Source organism: Apostichopus japonicus, chromosome 19 (genome assembly GCF_037975245.1).
Source record: "Apostichopus japonicus isolate 1M-3 chromosome 19, ASM3797524v1, whole genome shotgun sequence".
NCBI classification, from domain to species: domain Eukaryota; kingdom Metazoa; phylum Echinodermata; class Holothuroidea; order Aspidochirotida; family Stichopodidae; genus Apostichopus; species Apostichopus japonicus.
The window spans coordinates 29896004-29915938 of NC_092579.1; the positions used below are offsets into that span (position 1 = coordinate 29896004).

The 19935-nt window shown below is 38.6% G+C and overlaps 1 protein-coding gene across 7 annotated transcripts in view; it reads left to right on the top strand.

The window, feature by feature from the left end:
• The window catches only part of LOC139960081 (galactose-3-O-sulfotransferase 3-like), a 36472-nt gene that overhangs the window by 12227 nt on the left and 4310 nt on the right, over positions 1-19935 (top strand). The window contains exons 2-5 of one of the 7 annotated variants that reach the window (XM_071958148.1): positions 11268-11370; positions 12501-12596; positions 14274-14419; positions 15100-19932. In XM_071958148.1, coding sequence (XP_071814249.1) covers positions 12591-12596; positions 14274-14419; positions 15100-16141 — 1194 coding nt within the window. In that variant the 5' untranslated portion in view covers positions 11268-11370; positions 12501-12590 and the 3' untranslated portion in view covers positions 16142-19932. Of the gene's footprint in view, positions 1-11267; positions 11371-12500; positions 12597-14273; positions 14420-15099; positions 19933-19935 lie in introns of those variants that run through there. The other 6 variants (XM_071958147.1, XM_071958150.1, XM_071958152.1 and 3 more) reach the window with 6 other exon arrangements.

The window sequence follows — 19935 nt, forward strand, 5'->3', positions numbered from 1 at the left end:
CTAAAGGATATCCGTTGCGCACAAGCCAATGTTTTTGTCAGGGGTCATTATAACCATGGGCTTTATAGCTCCATGTTATAACTAAGTATTGTGCGTTCCTGTAGAGGTAATTTAAAGTGCATGTTTTCATGGAGGAACGTGTGGACGCAAGTTTTTTCTGAGCGGACGCAAACAATTTTTAAGATGTTGTATCCCGGCGCTGGCGCAGCTCTTAAAATCCCGGTAACAATACTGAGAATAATACTTGGTAGTAATATAAGATTTTTCTATTTGTACAGCTTTCTGCTGATTTCTCAAGTCTTGCTAATGTAAACCTGTGAAACTACGTTCTTTTCATTCCTTGATCAACATCTGGAGAGAATGTTAGACAAGTTTACTAAGAAAAAGCTAAGGTTTCAATGCACACAAAATGCAAGCAAGCTGCAGAATGTTCAGGTTGGTTGTGCATGATAAATTAATGGTAGTTTTATCATTTCAATTTGTATATGGTGGCATCCAATTAATATATGTTTGAACAAGAGTGGATAGAGGGTGTGGGTCGAACCTCTTTTTCATAGCACACATAAATTCAAAAGGAACATGTCCTAGCTGTTAGATCTAGTTATAGTTTCAGTTTCCGATCCTTCATTCCAGCATAAATAGCATAAAATACAATTATGTTTAATAAGAGAGAATAAAACGTATGATAGATAAATTCCATAAAAGCGATTAAAGGCAAATTAAGAGTTAGTAAAAAAAGCATCAGTTTTCAAAGTGTTAGTCAACTGAAGAAATTAAGGAAATATCAATAAACATATATTAAATCAAATCATTCAAGAAACCATTTTGAATAAAAAAAGATGCTCTGCATAGAAATGAATTTGTGATAATTTTAACCCAATATTATGTTGGTGCTATTGCACGATGTCATAGAAGTATGATGCTTTCATCGGTTTGAGTGCATGTCTATGTATGTATGCGTGTATGTATGTGTGTGTGGGTGGGTGTATGTATGTGTGTTTGTGTGAACGCTCGCGTACTCGTACTTCAAGTCCGCGTGCGTTTTGAGGAATAATCCTTCTTTCGGGGTTTCTGCAATCCCTCTTGCGTTCTTGATAAATGTAATGTGAACGGTGGAGGACTTATGGTGACCTGAGATTTCCGACTAAGTTATAATATCCGCTCTATCCAGTTGTAATTTGGCGGGTATTTTTGAACGTGCAGTAGGCGTGAGGTATACCTACGTTGTGTTTGTTCAAATGTCAGGCCGGGCCTTTCTTAACAGAAACACTACCTAACGACGCTATACGTAAACACATTTTATTTTTCTTCGCACCGATTCGACCAACACTGCATAAAAGTCACCGTTAAGTTCGTGAGACTAGAACAAACTGAATGACAGTCCACTTAAATCTAATAAACTATAATTCATTGTACGCCAAACTCACAGGTTTTTGAAGAGGCCAAAAAAATGGTAATTTATGATTACTTCGAAACGGATGATTTTGGACTCGGTTGCTACGGCAGTACTAAAAGGCTAGAACCCTTACGTATGGCCTAGCATATAATGACGTTACATTAGCCTACGCATATACCTTCCTAGGTGTTAAGACCTAATATTAAATGCCTTCGATGTTGGATTAGCCTCAAATACGACATCAGCAGTAAAACAGTGACTAGCAAGATCGTTCGCTCATCCATTTGAAATGTTTGTAAGAAATTTGAATCTGGGTTAACGTGTAATGAATATAGTAAAACGGATTGGTTTGAAATTTGAATACAGTATACTGTTTACGTTTATGCGCAGTGGTGTATGCAGTAGAACCTACCAAAATAGTACAGCACTATGGCGGGCAATCAGTCTCAAATTGTGGGGAATCGACTTATACCGATTTAAATCGACATATACCAATTCAATTTCCTTCGACTTATACCAGTTTCCAACAGCTTAAATTGACATCTACCGATTTAAATCGACATATACCAGTTTAATTCTACATATAATCGATCTAAATCGACATATACAATTTAAATCGATGATAAGTAAACTAAATCGGTATATGTCAATTTAAATCGACAAATACCAGTTTAAATCGATGATATGTAGAATTAAATCGGTATATGTCAATTTAATTCGACTTATACCAGTTTCAATCGACATATTTTAATCGACATATACCAATTTAAAACGATGATATGTAAAATAAATCGGTATATGTCAATTTAAATCGACATCTACTAGTTTAAATCGATGATATGTCGAATTAAATCGGTAGAAGTCAATTGCTTGGACTTAGGCCTATACCAGTTTCTAGCAACTCAAATTGACATTTACCTATTTAAATCGACATATCATCGATATAGCTCATTAACATATTCCAAATTCTGATTTTGGTGATGATTGACATGTGAAGCTACATCACGTGCAGTCACCTGACAAGGCGGGCGAATAATTAAATAGTTCCAAATTTACCAAGCTAGCAAGGGTGTTCATCATGATTATGTCAATGGTAATCAGGGGCCTATCCAGGATTTTTTAACCCTGGGAGGGGGGGGGGGGCGAATTACTATCTAAGCGGAGCGCCACCATCGGTTGGCGCGTAGCGTACAAGATAATTTCTGGTTTTGATACCCCCCAGATCACCGGAAATGGCACTTCTCGGGCTTGAAATGACCAACCAGATGTACACTTCTGCCTGAGAACCAAGAATTTCCCAATAGTTTTTTTTCATCCATATCCTTTTTGAAGATGTCACCAGTCACACATCATGTTCGACCTCATCGCATCTCCTGTGGATCATTGCTTTTTGTAGGTGATTCTACGTCGTGGCCCACAATACCCGTAAGCCCAACTTTTCAAGGTTTTAAGCCCATTATTTGTTCAGAATTTGAAAATTCACAAATTCTCGTGAATAAATTCACTTCAAAACATACCCATAATGTTGCACAAATTTTCATCTATGGACAACCAATACAGGAAAACCTTCAACCCCTAACAGACCGGTCAAAATTGCATGGAGGGAATAATGATGAAGAATGGTGGTCAGGGAATTTTCGAAAATTCAGACACAGTTAATTTATTGGTGTACATCTATTAAAACCTCTTATACGGCTACTATAAAATTTCGTTGAAGGAAATGAAAAAATACCAGATATTTCCGAAACCGAACACTACACATATCTACAGTTGGAGGCTGTTCATCCCGGAGCGCCGTTTTCATGCTCACTGATATATGATGTGATATCTGCTGTTTGCTTTAAAAATTCGAATAGTTGAAAGGAGACTGAAATAAGTAACTATTATCTGTTTATTGTGTAATGCTCCACCCGGGTGTAACGATGAGCCTGGCGGGCTCCTGGCCCAAAGGGGCCCCTATCAGGAAGTCTAAGCAAGGGCGTCCTCAGAAATGGCCATTGGTTGGCGCGGAGCGCACGACGATTTCTTTGCCAAAAAATACTCCTAGATCGTCGGAAAAGACACTTCCCGTTCAAGATGCATTTACACATCGGTTATTTTGAGATCTCATGTCTTAGGATTTTGACTTTCAATAATTTCAGTAATGCATTATGGGTCCGTATGCAATGAACATAACTAGAGAACTGTCGGTTGGGGGAAATCATTGAAATGTCAAATGCTTAACTTTTTTTTTTTAATTTGTGATTTTCCAGGGGGAGTGGGCAAGTACTGTATGGAGTATAATGGAGACTACTGTACAAATACAGTAATCAAACCTTAGCATAAACCTAATTTCGGCTGAAACTTTGTCTCCATCTAAGCCTAATTTCCTGTGTTTTTTTACTTACCAGATACACCGATGGCATCTTTATTCTTACCTTTTATATTATATTTATAGGCAAGCCCTGCCTTCTTTTTCAAATGAACGCAGTTTCAAGTCTGTTGGGTGGTGGGTTATTGTTTTAGAATTTTTCAAAAAATCGTATGTCCCGATGTTGTACTCAGTACAACATTGGCTGGAATTGGGTTTTAAATAATATACTTCGTTTTCGATTATAATAATAAATAACATAACTAGCTCGACACAGACATTAATACCCAAATGGGCCCATGATCATGATGTCCGTATTCCGTATCACGTGAAAATATGTATATTGTTTTGTTCAGTCTTTGCATGAGTTTTTCTTTCCCAGTAAAACGGGCCCTCCCTATCCAAAGAGGTATACCCTTTTTCTGTGCATCAGTATAGCGGGGCCCCCTTTTGGTCGGGTCCACCTGGTTAGCACGGTCTGAGCCAATAGGAGTTACGCTACTTTGCCCCACAATCTTTTCATTTCGAAAGACGCACAGTTTCAAGTTCATTACACACTGAAGGCTTCGATTCTCTATCTGCCTTCAGTTAAGGGAAGATCTTGGGATTTTCATCCCTATCGCTAGATATTGCTAGATATCCATACAGTACAGTGCCCTTGGATTTTTCGGGGCCTGATCTTGGGAAATTGCAAAGTCGGAAGTGGTCACACTCTATGTAGGTCAGTGCACGACCTCTAGACGTCACTAATATACCCGATCACTTGTTATCGATGAAGTGGTGTGTTGTCGGATTTTGTCAAGGTCTTGGTACTACGGGCGAAGGTCATTAATTAATTAGTTTCGTAACTCATCGGGAAGCGATTAGAGGGGTGGGCGTATGTTTGTGGGCGCGCGTTTTCATGCAGATGGGAACAACCTCAAGAAGTGATGGGTTCGTCATGTTCCCCGACGACTCGGTCGAGTTCGAGACCAGCCACAGTTGGTTTCATAGCACAATTGTACAATTTAAGGCGTCCATACACACACACTCGTTATCATATTTAGAACCGGTATATATATGTAGATATCTACATTAGTGAGAGAGGAAATATGGAAACGTCAAAAATGGAGTTGGTCGGTGTAAGGGGTAGGGTGAGGCGCACACCCCTCCGTAATCCTCGATTCGTCACTGGCTACCCTGTGTATATAATAGTGATCAGCGCTGTAATTATGACTGTTCCTCTTATCTTCCCGGTATCTTGGCGTTTATCTTCTACTCCCTCCTTTTCTCCTTTTTCTCTCTTTCTTCTTTTTCTTTTCCCTTCCTTCCTCTCCTTCCTCCTCTTTTTTTCTCCCTCTTTTTTCCTTCTCTTTTTATCTCTCCTCTTTTTCTTACCCGGGGGGCGCGCGCCCCCAACGCCCCCCCCTGGATACGCGCCTGTCATGATTCTCCAAAAACACCTAACGTGATATTATACACAGAATCATAGTTTACAATCATCATCGACTACCTTTAAGAACCGAGAATTAAAACAATGTGAAAGATTTATGAAGATTACATTAACTGCGTTACAATACTAACGGACGGTCATTATGGTGGCCAGCGATTGGCCAATAGTGATACCCCCTGAGCATGACAAGAACACTGGTCAGCATCAAGAAATAGTACCAAGTCTTGCATATTCAAGAGTTCACCTCACTACATAATGTACACAGCCTTAGCATAACACATGGAAATATTAACATACTCTGTAATAAAATGGAAAACTATACTAAAAAGAAGAATTAAGATCAAGGCCGAAATTGTTACGGTTGGCAGTTATCATGTTAATGTCTCGTCCGGGCCACCGTAGTTCCACGATACACACACTTGAACCTTCGAATATGTTGAATCGGCCATCAAGAATCGTGATCGTAAGATAGGTTTACTTTTGCAAAGTTGGGTGTAGCAAACATAGAAGACTAAGCATATGGAAAGACAGAATAAAGTAAAATTTCATATCCAAAATCTTCTTCATAAAATTAATCAGCCACAAAACCAGTGTAAATCCAAGGTTACTTTAGTCAGATGTAGTGTTAGGCTAGTATGAGTACTAGTAGTAGTATGCTTACCTAGTAACAGTGCATTTGGATCTAACGCTGAATGGCATATGCCTAGCCTAGTGTTATCAATATGCTTGGGCCTAAGTTACTTTAGACCTTGGCTACAGTGTCAGTTTGTAAACTTAACATTATGACACCCTTTTTAGAAATTTCTTGATTCGACCATAGCACGGCGAGGTAAGCCCTGTTTGTAGGGGCAATTTTTGTTCACAACCGTGAGGATAATGTTTCATAATTGCAAACCTACTGAAGACCTAGCCTAGGTCTAGGTTAGGCTAGTGAGTTTGTCGACGATACTTCTGCCTGATTCTCTAAGTAACGTTACAGTCAGGCTTACACAATACATTAACTTAGCCTAAAAGTTAACCTTATCCAAAGTTCCAACATAGCCCGTAAGGCTGACTAATGTTAATTTTCATACAGATATGAAAAGACGTGCAGGCAGCACATTGCAGCATGTTTTAAATGCATCACTCTGCACCCCATTATGCTACTCAAACTGTCATGGTAGAAGTAGCCTAGACCTTGCAAGTATCATAAGCCTAAATTAGCCTAGGCTAGCTTATTATAACTGTGTACGACCACGGTTTGATAAGGTGGTATTCAGTGCCTTTTTCTGTTTTTATCTTCAAATTTTATGATCTTAAGGGAACACATTAATTTGAAGTGCAGAAAATTATTGACAGCGAAGCAAGCATTCCAGAACTATCACATTTGAAGTATAATTAAATTGACAAGAATATTATAATAGGAAAAGTGATGTATTTGAAGAACATGACATAACAGACCAATTACCATGGTCCACCTCCTGGGGTAATTAGAAAGGGTTTAGCCAGTCAAGATATTGGATAACTTCCATTTAATAACCCATACCTCGAGTGAAGGTCAAGACATCGAGATGGGATTTTCAACTATGACTAAAAGTATTAAATATTATCTCTGTAGTTCAATAGTTACATTTTCTTCCACCGAAATATCCACTTAATGGGGGGGGGGGGGGGAGGGGGTAAGGGTATAGCAGATTGCTGACACAGACCGTTGCGTTAATTTCAAACAATAGTGATGCTATTTTCTCATTATAGTCGTTCAATTTGCTCCTAAAAGTAAAGGGGGGGGGGGCATTTAATCTGACATGGAGTATACTTTAGTGCCATATTTGGACGGTGTGGGTGTCCAAGCACAGGTAGGTAAAATCCGGTACGTAAGAAACTTTCCTGCGCCCTGCCGGAAGGCTTTCGAAGATCTATTTATACATATTTATGCAAATGCTTAGACCAGTGTGTTGGCGCATTTAACTGTTCGTGAGAGAACGCAGGTTATTAGGAGGGGAGAAAAATTCTGTATATAGTGTCTGTCCCCTCCCTTACCCCTACCCTAATCGCCGTCCAATCTGCATGGAGACGTAACTCGAAGTGCATCCGTTTAAATTCAAAGTAATATTCTGGAACGAAAATACATACACTTTTTTAATGTCAATATTTTGGTACCAATTTCAAACAATTTTTTTTATAATTGAGTGATCGAATTGTATGTAGATTTTATTTGTGAAAAACTTAAAATTAATAAATTTATATCAAAAATATAACCTAACGTCCACCAGCGGAATACCAAATGCCGTGGGTAAACATTGTTCATATTTGCTGAAGGGGTCAATTTTGACAGGACACACAGCAGCCGCAAAGGAAATGTTTGAATACGACATGTAAATAATTAATTTTCTGTATGATTTTCCTTCCTATGAGATTAACGCCGGGTGGTCTGTTGAATGAGGCTTAAAAACAAAATGAGCAAAACGATTTATTAGACTGAGTATAAATTATTGAATGTTGTTATTAAGTTTATTTATATTAAATATTAAATATAAATTGTTACAACCGTGCACTATACATAAAGCCAATCCCTTTTTGTCAGTTCCAAAGTCTCAATTCAAAACTTCAAAAGATAATCATAAAAGCACCTGAGTAAATCTTTATACATATCAGCATCTCTTTAGACAGGTTTTGATATATGTAAGAAGAGAAGAGCACTCGATCCTCACCGCCTCTGAACGGATGAAGCAAACACCTGCCGATTTGGTTCAGTTCTAAATATAAAAGAAAAAAGGTCCTCTTGAACGTTTCAATTATCGGAAGTGTAAACTGTCGGGTTGTTTTGCTCAGGTCGTTTACTGCTCATCCAAATAGTGTTATTAGTCCCAGTGATTACTCGATGCTCCACCAGTAAAATGAAAACAAATGAAATATGCATGCCCTAGTCTTAAACCGCTAGCACTGGCGGATCCAAGGGGGGGGGGCAACGGGGGCCATGCCCCCCCCCCAAAGGTGAGCCAAAAAGTGTTTCCGAACATCCGCTAAATCATATGATTGGAAATTTAAAAAATCGAGAGGAATAGCAGTGGTAGACTAGCAGTAGCAGTTGAGCTCGGCACTTCCGTGAGCTATTGCCCTGGAGTGGCTTCATGAGATTGAAGTTTAGTTTCAGGATCTAGAGCGGACATCTGTAATTCTGCATAATTGACTGTGAATTACTACTTGCACTCGTAACATGTCGTACTATCATTTGTGGGACAAATTCCCTTACTTACAGGAACTTGCTGGGGGACAGGAAAAAGGCAATGCCTTGTAATAACCACCATGAACGATAATTCCACTGCTGAGTAGCAACTAAGAAATGTTCCATGGTAATCCTTATACCTGTCCATACTTCCAATTAGCCCCCAAAAAGGTCAGGTCAAAGGTCATCAAGAGTAGACAGTCAAGAGATGTCTAAACTTTTTCGTTTTCTGGTTTAACATTAAATGTATGAGTATGAGGATTTACAGTTTATCACCATTTTGCAGTTACAGGCTGGTTGTAAGAAATTTATAACCTATGAAAAATAAAATTTCTTGAGAAAGATGATCCCAACTTTATAAATATTTTAGAAAATTGCACCTGGGAAACATTTTTTTTAGAAGTAAATTAACATCACCATTGTACACTTTTGTCGCACCAAATTGCATCTGAGGGCATTCAGCAATAGAAAATTTTCCAAAGGGGAGGGGGCACTTAGACCCCTCCCCCATATCACTCTAACGCCACTCTGGCCCCTCCCAAACAAAGGCCCTGGATCCGCCAGTGATCGCTAGCCACCACTGAAGTTACGATACACCTTTAGGTGGAGGGGTTGGGGAGGGGGAACAGGGAGGACGTGCTCCATGCTCCTCAGGGTTTCATGAAAACTCTCAAGAATGCATAAATTCATCTTATATTTCGTAATTTAACACTGCCCTTTGGTTCCTATTTGAACAGTGTTCTTTTATTGGTGGAAACTCATAACTTTAAGACATTCGATTAATTGAATTTATGGTACGGAATGCAGAGAGGATCTATTTTGTGGTAAACATTTTTAAGGCTACTTTTTTTTCGTGCTTCCTCAAATCACATGTCCCAATGCCCAAGAAAGCTCCCCCCCCCCCCCCCTTAGATTGAACCCTATCTTGCACCGCCCCTGGTTAAAGCATAGCAATATTAGACTGTACGTCCCTTATATTATTTAAAGTTGGTGATATCAACAATTTGATATCACCAACACCACCCGCAATTGCTGATCCTAACAAAAGTTTGCTAATGTCTGCAATTAAGTTTTGGATTCCAACATATAATTGTCGATATCACCAATTCCCGAGTAAAACGATTACTGGCTAAATATGACAGGCCTATACATCTGTTTGGTTTTAACGCTGAATGTCTTAGGTCTAGCCTAGTGTTGTCAATGTGTATTATAACGTGCTTAGGCCTAAGTTACTTTGGGCCTTGGCTATAATCAGTTGGCTAACTTATTATTGTGACGCCCTTTTTAGAAAATTCTTGATTCGACCATAACATAGCTTGAAGGGTTCCGGGGAGATCTCAACGTGTTCTTCACAACCGTGAAGGGAATGTTTCATAACTTGCAAACATACTGAACCTAGGTTAGGTTGACGACAGCACTTCTGCCTGGTTTTCTAACGGTACAGTTAGGCTTACACAGTACACTAACTTTCGCTAAATGTTAACCTTGTCCAAAGTTCTATCATAGTTTACCGTTATGCTGTCTTCTGTCAATTTTCATATAGGCTATATTTGAAAAGATAGATAAACAAAGATAGATAAGCAGGCAACACATTCCCAGCATGCTTTAAATGCAACACACTGCACCCCACTGTGTTACTCAAAGTTACATGGTTGAAGTAGCCTACGTCGAACTTAGCCTAGACTAGCCTTTATTTATAACTGTATGTCAAAGGCTTTGTTAACGTGATTTTCAGTGCCTTTTTGAGTTTTTCAAATGGTAGGAACACTAGAGGTTATTGCGTCATCTTGCAGAAAGTTTACAGTTGATAACATGTTCTTAGGAAATTCAGAGAGTTGGAATGGTTTCCCTGAGTCGGTCATTCGTTCCAAAAATGTTCAATTGATTTAAGAATGCTTTGGATGGTTACATTAAGAATTATATATAGCTTAGATGTTTCTGTGTTTAGAGGTTTTGCCATATGATCCTTGATGGCGACTTTATGTCCCTCCTGATCCTTTTTCCCCCACTAATCTCAAATTAGATCTAGCCTAGTATGTGCTATTATAGGTCTATACTGTATGATGGGGATTGATAACACATGTTCAGTAACACGAAAAGTGGAAATAAGTCAAACAACGGCCATTTTGCATCAAAGAAGATGTCTTATACGTTAAACACGAAATGCTACATTGGATATTGCAGAAAGAAATGACACGACACATGCGTTTATGGTCTCAGATAAATACACACTCCCATTTTAAGAATGTTCAAACTGCATAATCTGACATGACACAGAAGGCTAAATACGTAGTTATTATTTCGCCAATAAAATATTCAAGCTATTTCGTAAGTACTGATGAATAACCGGTAAAGTACTACGGTATGCAAATACTCCATTTTTTAAAGAGGCAAAACATATTCATGGCGAAAATCTGCAATTATATTTACTTTCTATCGAAGCACAGCCTAATGGTATTTAGTTTGCGGCAACTATTCGGCGTCTACACCCACGGGTGCTTGAAATGCATTCTATTGAAATTTGTATCTCTAGAATAAATTCCAGCCTTCCACAGAATTAAAATTGCTCTTTCTGGCATGTGTATTGAAGTCGCTACAAGGGAACAAGAAATATATCAAAATCCAATAATTTCCAGAGCGGTTCGCCCCTTTGACCCCTCCCTGCTAAGGCTTTAATATCAATTGAATGGGAATTGAATTTCTCTCTCTCGCGTATTTTGTGCTTTAATCTCGCTCCGAGAGAATATAAAGAATATCTGCAAATGATTCACCCCCTGGACCCCCCCCCCCTTCCCCTGCAATAGCCCCCGAGACCTCAAATAGACCCTCTGAACCCTCACTGGGCCTGTTACCTCCCTCTCTGACATTTTTTTTTTCTTTCCAGAATCGCAACAAAGGTGAACAAGAACTACCTAAAAGTGCTGCTTCTTCTCCTCTCTGGGCACTGCACTCCCAGCTAATAACAGTGTATAGTCCTTAATAATAAAGTAAGTTGCCGCTAAGTGGTGGCTTTATTTCTTGGAATGTACTCCAGTTAGCCATTGAAAGTCTGTTCTTGAGAAAATGGTTGATTGCACAACTCTGGTTCTATCACATTGAAGTTTTGACACAATTTTGAATTTCATGTAAAACTTAAAACAGTGATAAATTAAAAACTTGGTTCACCGATGAAGCATGGGATTGCAAGAGGCGGTGGGGAGGAGGGACGTGCTCCATAGACAGATAAAGTGTCTAGTGATGTGCACTTTACACAGGTGCGTTTTTGCACTTTAATCTGTTTAAGTACCTCCCCCAGCCCCCACTAAATTTTAAGTAGGGGAAAAATCCTTGATTAAATCATTTTGACCCAAAAACATTTCTACTCAATAGGCATTTTTTTTTCTTTTTTTGGCAATTGAGTAAAATGCTTTGGTTAGGTACCGGCATTTACCTGTCGGTGATTGAGAAATATGATAGCAGAATCATGTGCACACTCCTTCCTGCCGACCAGTGAAAAGATGCATTGGATTAGGTTACAGAAAATATTTATACTCTGGCAGACAAAACACAATCGGTGGATGCATTTTGATGTAGTGTTTCAGCAGCTAACCAAATACCGAAAAACTATATCAGTATTTTGAAATGTTTGAAACTGTTTTGTATGATATTACTGACTGTTTTGTCGAGATGAAGAACGTTTTTTTTTTTTTTTTTTTTTTGGGGGGGGGGTGTAATGTTGATTTTACAGCTGCAATTCTGTTTTTCTGAAGAGAAATGAGCCATTAAAATCATATCATGCGGCTTTAGGGATCACAAATGATTTTCGAGTTGGTTAGCATCATGTTTGATCCCTAGAGTAGGGCAAAATATGTCACCAAAAACAGAACTAGTGTTGTTCGATACAGGTGTCAAACGCCTACAGTGAAATTACGACCTTCCTTACCGGTTTCGAACCTCTGGACATACAATCAGCGTCCATAGCCTTGGTTAGGGTGTCCGCGTACAGAGCGGGAGTCCCGGGTTCGAATCCCGGTGGAGGCTGGAAGTTTTTTCACTGTTCTGGATTTTCCTTCTCATTACGTTTTCAATTATATATATGTATATATATATATATATATATATATATATATATAGATAGATATTTACTTTTATGTTAGGTGAAGCAAAGTTTGGTGGAGGGTGCACCTGAAGCAGATTTTCCAGGCCTGATTCAACATACCAAGTTCCAATGAAGGTTTGTCATTGCTTTATTTTCCCTCTTCATTAATTATATGCTATAGAAATAGAACCGGTTAACTAATGGAGACTCCCAGCCACAACCTAACTGAAAAGAGGGCGCTATCATATCGATACATTCTAATTCCGCGAAACTTGACAAGCTGCAGAATCTGAAACCACTGAGAATTCCTTTGAGGAGTCTCTGACGGACACATCTGGGCAAATAACCTGGACATTACCTAATTCACGCACAATGTGACACATTCAAAATAACATGCGGTTCTTATTACTCATAACTGTCACATTTTAGCAACGAAATGTTGCACACCTTTCGCCGTTTGGCAACGTAACACACGTCTGGTCGTCAACCAGTCAGAAAGCTTTTAGATGTATTTCACTAACGTCCGCTTAACTGAGTTTAATATGCCATATAATTGCCCCATTGGTCTCTAAGTCCTTGTACAAGTTCTCACTAGCTAAACCGTACCCATCACTGGATCCCTGACACGTTGGTCATTGATTGCACCTTTAAATGTACGAATCGTGACCCATGAAGATTTGGTCGCTATGAGAGCCTGAAGTTTTCGTTACTTGTGAACGAACCTCTTCACTCAGTAGAAAACTGGGAGGCATAAAGTGGTTTAAAATTTGCCGCAATTTATCCAAGTTTTGCACCACATTTACGCCCACCTGCATGTGAACTCTTACATTCATCCCACAAAAAAAATTGTTAACATATCAAAAAAAAAAGTTCTAATGCTTTTCAGCACTGTTCTTGACGGAGAACACTCGGGCGGATTGATATAGGCTCTATGTGGCGTATACCACATACAGTTTATCCAAGTCCTCGAGATGGAATATACTGGACTTTACCTGTGATTCGTCTCGTAATTATTGAAGACGAGATCTTTTGAAACATATGTTCACAACTAGCGCCTAGATCGAAATCTGTAACAGCGCCACACAAAATCGTCGGAGATCTATAAACATGATAGCTCTTACTCACTGTGGGGCCTACAGGACAGCGCCCTTAAAAAAATTTGTGTTAATATCGAACAGAGAGTTGTGCGAAGTCCAAATTGCGTAACGGTCCACTGGATATGAAAATACTAAGGATAAGTTAAACCTCTAATGGAAGTGTTCAAAAACTCTAACTTAACCTATATAACATATATGAGGGAAGAAGATCATGTCGTGTAGAGCAGACCTTGGACTTACACTATTGGTATTACAGAAGCTATTGAATTTGAAAAGAGACGGTCATGGTGGCATGTCGAACGCGCGCTGAGCGCATGAAAACTTTTGGTTATATTTTTCGGGCAAGTCGTTACAGCCCCCCCCCCCCCAAATAAAAAAATCAAGTTGGGCTCCTACGCCTATGAATGAGAGTAATATTACACGTAGGAAGAACACACACACCAAGTTGGGGCAATAGTAGAAGTAGTCGAATTAGTAGCAGTGATAATAGTAGTAGTATACTAATAGTAGAAGTAGTAGTAGTAGTAGTACTAGTAGTGCCCCGCTTTCATTTTACCATCTGGCCTTTCCAATCGGACGCTCATATCCATTGCTTTCCAACGAAATTGTCATTTTTATCATCTCTATATTTGCTTTTCTCTTTTTGACATGCATATTTACATATTACATCTTAAATTGATGACACTGTGTTGATGTTTTGCTACACCATCTACAGGAGGTCAAACGCTTCGCTTTCATTCTTAGTGTATTGGTTGTCACTTTCGTTTCCCTGTCACTGTTCGCTATGCAGAATCAAACACTGAATGAATACATGAAGTCTTGGAATGACGAGGTTTACGTCAGCAATAGGCCCATTAGCAGGTAAAATCCCTCTCCACTCGTAAAAGAAACGCTCTTTAAAGGCAACGTCTCTTTGTAACTGCCGGTAATCAGTAGTGAAGTTATCGCTTTTATAAAATGTTGATATCTGGGGACTGATGCCTCAATCTTAGGCATGCCGAAAGTAAGTCTGCCCCATAGATTCCGTAAAGTACTCTGAGAGCCTCTGTGGTCCCTTTTGAAAACGGATAAAAAACACAGTGATGTAAGTGGCAGTGTCAGTGGCAGCTAGCCCATTCTATTTTTCTTAATATTGATTTGCTTTGTATAATATATATATTATAACACATATATAAACTTATATGTATATGTATATCTATATATATATATATGTATATATATTAAATGCAATATATATATATATATATATATTAAATGCAATATATATACATATATATATTATAACAGTTTATACAATGTATACAATATAACACATATATTATATTAACATATATGTATATATATATATATATATATATATATGTAATATAACAGTTATATCCTATATTATTACAGTTATATTATGTTTCATATCTTATAACTGTATGTTCAGCGTTGATTTGACAACTAATTCTGTTTTTGTTTTCTGTTTCTTTCTTTTTAATGAATCTAGTTTTCTGTCTCTTTTGTTTTTTTTTTTCTCTATTTTTATCTGGAAATAGACAAAATGTGACAACGATTAGAAGCAAGTTGTTAAATGCTAGCGTCCTACAAAATGAAATGCCCAGACCTGCCACTTGTACACGTCAAGAAAACGTTGTATACATTAAGACTCACAAGACAGGTAGCACCACGGTCCAGTCTATTATGTACCGATATGGATTCGCTCGGAACCTTTCGTTTGTCGTTCGGAAGACGAATCCCCACAATGGGCACATTAGGTACATGAAAGTCACCAAAGATAGCCCTAGAAAGATGTTCTTGCCTCTCCTCGCAGCTGGTGATGAATGTTCATTCCGTGGTTACAATATGTCGGCCATTCACGTTGTCCACGATAGATCGGTCTTTGAGACTTTCATGAACCCGGGTACGAAATACATCACGATATTACGTAACCCCGTCACTCAACTGCAGTCGGCATTCGTCTTTTTCAATCTTAGTAAGAGTACGATTGGTAACACAAGTGAAATTAAGTTGTCAAACTATATGAAGGGAAGCAGTTGGAAAAATTCTCCTTACGGTAGAAATAGCCAATCGAAAGATCTCGGTTTGGCAAGGGATGATTTTGACAATGAATCTCAGATTGAAAACTTGATCAATCGATTGAATAAGGAACTCGATCTGGTTCTCATCCACGAGTATTTTGAGGAATCTGTGGTCCTTTTTTCGAGGGAATTCTGTTGGAATTTAGAGGATTTAGCATACACTGTCCAAAACAATCGCAGTAAACAGAAGCCAGCGCTATCTCCAAAAGTGCTTGAGAAAATCCGGATTTTTAATCATGCGGACTTTCGTCTTTACGATCATTTCAATAAGACCTTTTGGAAACGAGTCGAAGAACAAGGACCTGGCTTTTGGCGAGATCTTAGAGAATTCAAGAAGTTACAAAATGAGACAATGTATAGATGTTTCAAAAATTCCAACATTCCGGAAGGATACGTTCCTGGGACAAATATTTCCAATTATTGTGATCGCTACTACGGCGGTTTGTTTTTATTTAAAAATATTTACAAGAAACAAAATAAGAATTGTACGCAAACATGAAGCAAATTTCACAAAGGGGGACAAAATCTTGACCAAAAAACAAAACCTGTTTTACAAAGTCGATAAACGTGGTTTGATATTTTTGAGAAAGGCACGTTCCATGAACGACGATGCATCTTCGGAAAGTGACTGCAAACCAGGTTCACAGCACACAAGTTATATTGATTTCATCGTAGACTCAAAATGAATCAATTGAAAATCGAGTGCCATGTACGTAGTCTTACTAACTGTTTCCATGTACTTTGCGTTATGAGTTGAACGGATCGCCCATCCACTTTTGACAAAGTAGAAAGTACACTGTAAAGATTAGCATGACCTCGCCTACTGCAGCAATACCGTATATGTTTCCACTTTGCGTTATGAGTTAAACGGACAAAGTAGAAAATCCACTGTAAAAAAATGGACATATGCCGATCATTTGTAGTGTGAAAGAATGAACATAAAGCAGAATTTTCGTCTTGATATTGTATAGGTTAATAAAAAGAAGGGAATATATATATATGTAATATTTATATATGCATGCATATATTTAGTATAGGATACATTGTGCCTGCCAGGTCAGGAGAAAACGCAGATTAAATTGACATGTATGTTTGCTTCTCTTTTCAGTTTTCGTTGCTATATCAACTGCATGATATTCATCTTTTCTTAAATATGTTTTGATTGGTTCATTTTGTTGCACATTCATCACTTTATTTAATCAGCTTATTTTATGATTGTCATATTATTTTACAACTGTTTTACAACATTTTACAACATGCTACATGTTTTTGTAACTGCTTTGCTTTGTTCATTTTTTCATTTTGTTGTGCATTCATCACTTCATTTAATCAACTTCTTAAGGTATCTTCATGGGCGGCGGAAGCACTTATAATCTGGGGTCACCGACGTCGCAGAGCACTTCGCAGAAATTCGATTGGACTGATGCAGCCTGATATTTAGTACCCTTTATAACTCTTATTGCATTATCTATACACATCACTCCATCAACGCCCCCCCCCCCCCCTCAAGGAAAAAATGTGCTCCAAAGTCCGTCCGTCGCACAAACGGAGATTTTGGCTCTGACCCTATAACAAATATGGCTATATAGGAGTATGCACGTCTAGACGGCGGCATATTACCGTTTCCATGTATAAACGCTGCCTGAAATATAACACCTCAACGTAGTTACAATAAGTTCTTTCATTATTCATGGTAAACACTCAAATTGCTGATAGGGTACAACCCAGTGTTATTTTACCCAGAGTTACAATAATTATGATGTAACTGCAGCCTTTCAAACACAACTTGAAAACTAACTTAATTTATGCTGACTAATTTATGCTTGGCCAAGATATTAGGTGTGTGTGTTGGGGGGGTGGGGGGGATGAAAATGCTGAGATTGAGCGGGCAAATAACGCCGATACTTTTTAATCCTATCGGTCGTTCATTGCGTTCTCAATGTTGATGAACATTACGGAAGACCATTCACAAATATCACCATTTTGTTACACATCGTAACATGGGGATGATAAGAAGAAATAATAACTATTTTGCATGATTTTGCAATAGCAGCGTATAACACGTTAAGGCATTGCAGAGCTGACGCTTGAGAATCACGTGACTGGTTAAAACAGTGTTATGGACCCTGATGTTACTGCCGATGTGACGGTGTAAAATCCCCCCTTTAGTATGTTAGAGGCTAGTTTAGTTTAAAACATCATACCGGATAAAAAAAATAAAAAAATCCGTTGTATAAAATCGTCAGATCAATGATGTTCAAGTATGCTAAACGGAGAGAGGGGGTGAAGACTTAATTTCGATATAACGCGACATTAGATTTCTCATGTGACGACTGTGCTTTAGCGTCTAATACTTTACAATAAATTAATACGTACGTAATTCAGGAGAACCATTTCCGTTGAGAGTTAAATTCAGGTGTCTGATTCCACTAATGAAAAATGTAAAATGAGCGATTCCGTTTCTCTACTTGCATGTCCGTAATGCTTCAGTTTGTTAAAAGAAGAGGAACTGTATTGTACGTATGCGGATAGGGGAGGGGAGAGATTGTCTATTCGTCAACATCATTGGCGTGCTTAGGATTTCGAAGGTGGGTGGGGGGTGGCAATTCAAACATTTTCCCAACTGATTTAGGTAGGAGCGTGTGCCTTTATTGTATGACCGGCGGGGATTCGGGGCTTTTATAGAAGAGGGGTCTGCTCCGGGGTCATTAAAACTGACCCCAAGTATAGGGGGTTTGCGGGTCCTCAGGAAAACTTCAATTATTTAGACGTCAAGTTGTGCTTTCTGAGGCATATTTAAACTAGGTCTTTATTAGTAGCTCTATGAACGGGATATTTCCCTAATGAATAATAATCAATTATAAAATTCAAATTCCCTCGACTGATTTAGGAAGAGGCCTGAAACTTTGTGGGAGGGCCAGAGGCGAATGAAAAAGGATTGTTTGTTACTTGTACGTGTGTATATCAAACGTAGACTCGAAGAGCTGTCTCTGTGCTCTTAAGGGTAAAGAACAAGTGTCATGCCTCTTAGGTAATTAAATAATTAATCAAACTGGAAAGTGAAAACAACCATAATTACTGAAAGTATACGCCAATGAAATCATTAAAGGAGAAACGTACAATTTACAATAATGGTCACAATTTCAGTAGATGATGATGTACTTTTCTAAACAAAATATCACTGTAAAGTATATTGTGTAATTCGGCTTCTCATAACCCAAATTCGTGACTCGTATATTTAGTCACGAATTTGGTTGTTTTCTACTTAATTTAATACTGAAAGTAAATTTTCGAGCAACGATGGACGCCCCATTCCAAGTCAACATTTAGATGCGCCTTCTCCTTGGGAGGGAGGGGGAAGCTGGGGGCTTGATTGGGGAATTGACCCCCTCTCCACACCTTGGGGTCGCCTAGCACAAGGCATAGAGATTCAGCATATTGAAGCATGTGTACCCGTTATTAAAAGGTCGAGATCGACTTCAGGTATCACAACACAATTAGAGTAGTGCACGTCCGCCTGAGAGGTTAACCAGTATCGGAAAATAGCCCTAAAGTGACCTACTGTGTTGATTTTTTTTTTGGGGGGGGGGGGGGGGAGGAGGGGATGATTTATGAGTCATCACCATTCTTTTTATGATTGGATGTTGAAGAGGACGAAATCAATCACCGATGGTCTAAACATCTGGAGGTTTGAAAGTGATTTAAGGTATTTTAGAAAATCTTGGGTGAAACAAGAAGATTCCGCAGTGACAGCTGTCAGATGGGAATGGGGAACACTATGATAAACTTTGAGCTCTTCTAGCTCAAAATCTAAAACGGTCATGGTGGCAAAAGTTGAAAGTTTTATGATATCCCAAGGTGGGTATAGGACATGTCAATTGAAAACTTTTATCTATGCTCTATCGGCCTTGGAAAGTGACATGTTTAGTGTGTAAGTCAATGGGAGCAATTAAATGTGGTGCGGTACATTTCATGATTTGTTATCTACAGAGCTATAACATTATTAAAACTGTATAAATACCGTATAACATTATAAATAGCGTTCATGCACTGTGTCAATATGTTTGTAAATGTCATGTCGGGTTAAATATTAGCAGTGAACTTGGCTCAGTGACCAAACTTACAGCACTATTGTCAGAATGCTGCATAAAGTCTCGAACACGAGAGTTTTCCATGATTATCGCATGCTCATAATTTTGGAAAGGAAAAGCGTATCATCACAATATCACACACTGCAAGACGCACGTCGGAAGCGACAAAGTAAACCACCAAATTGTTTTATTGGAATAATTC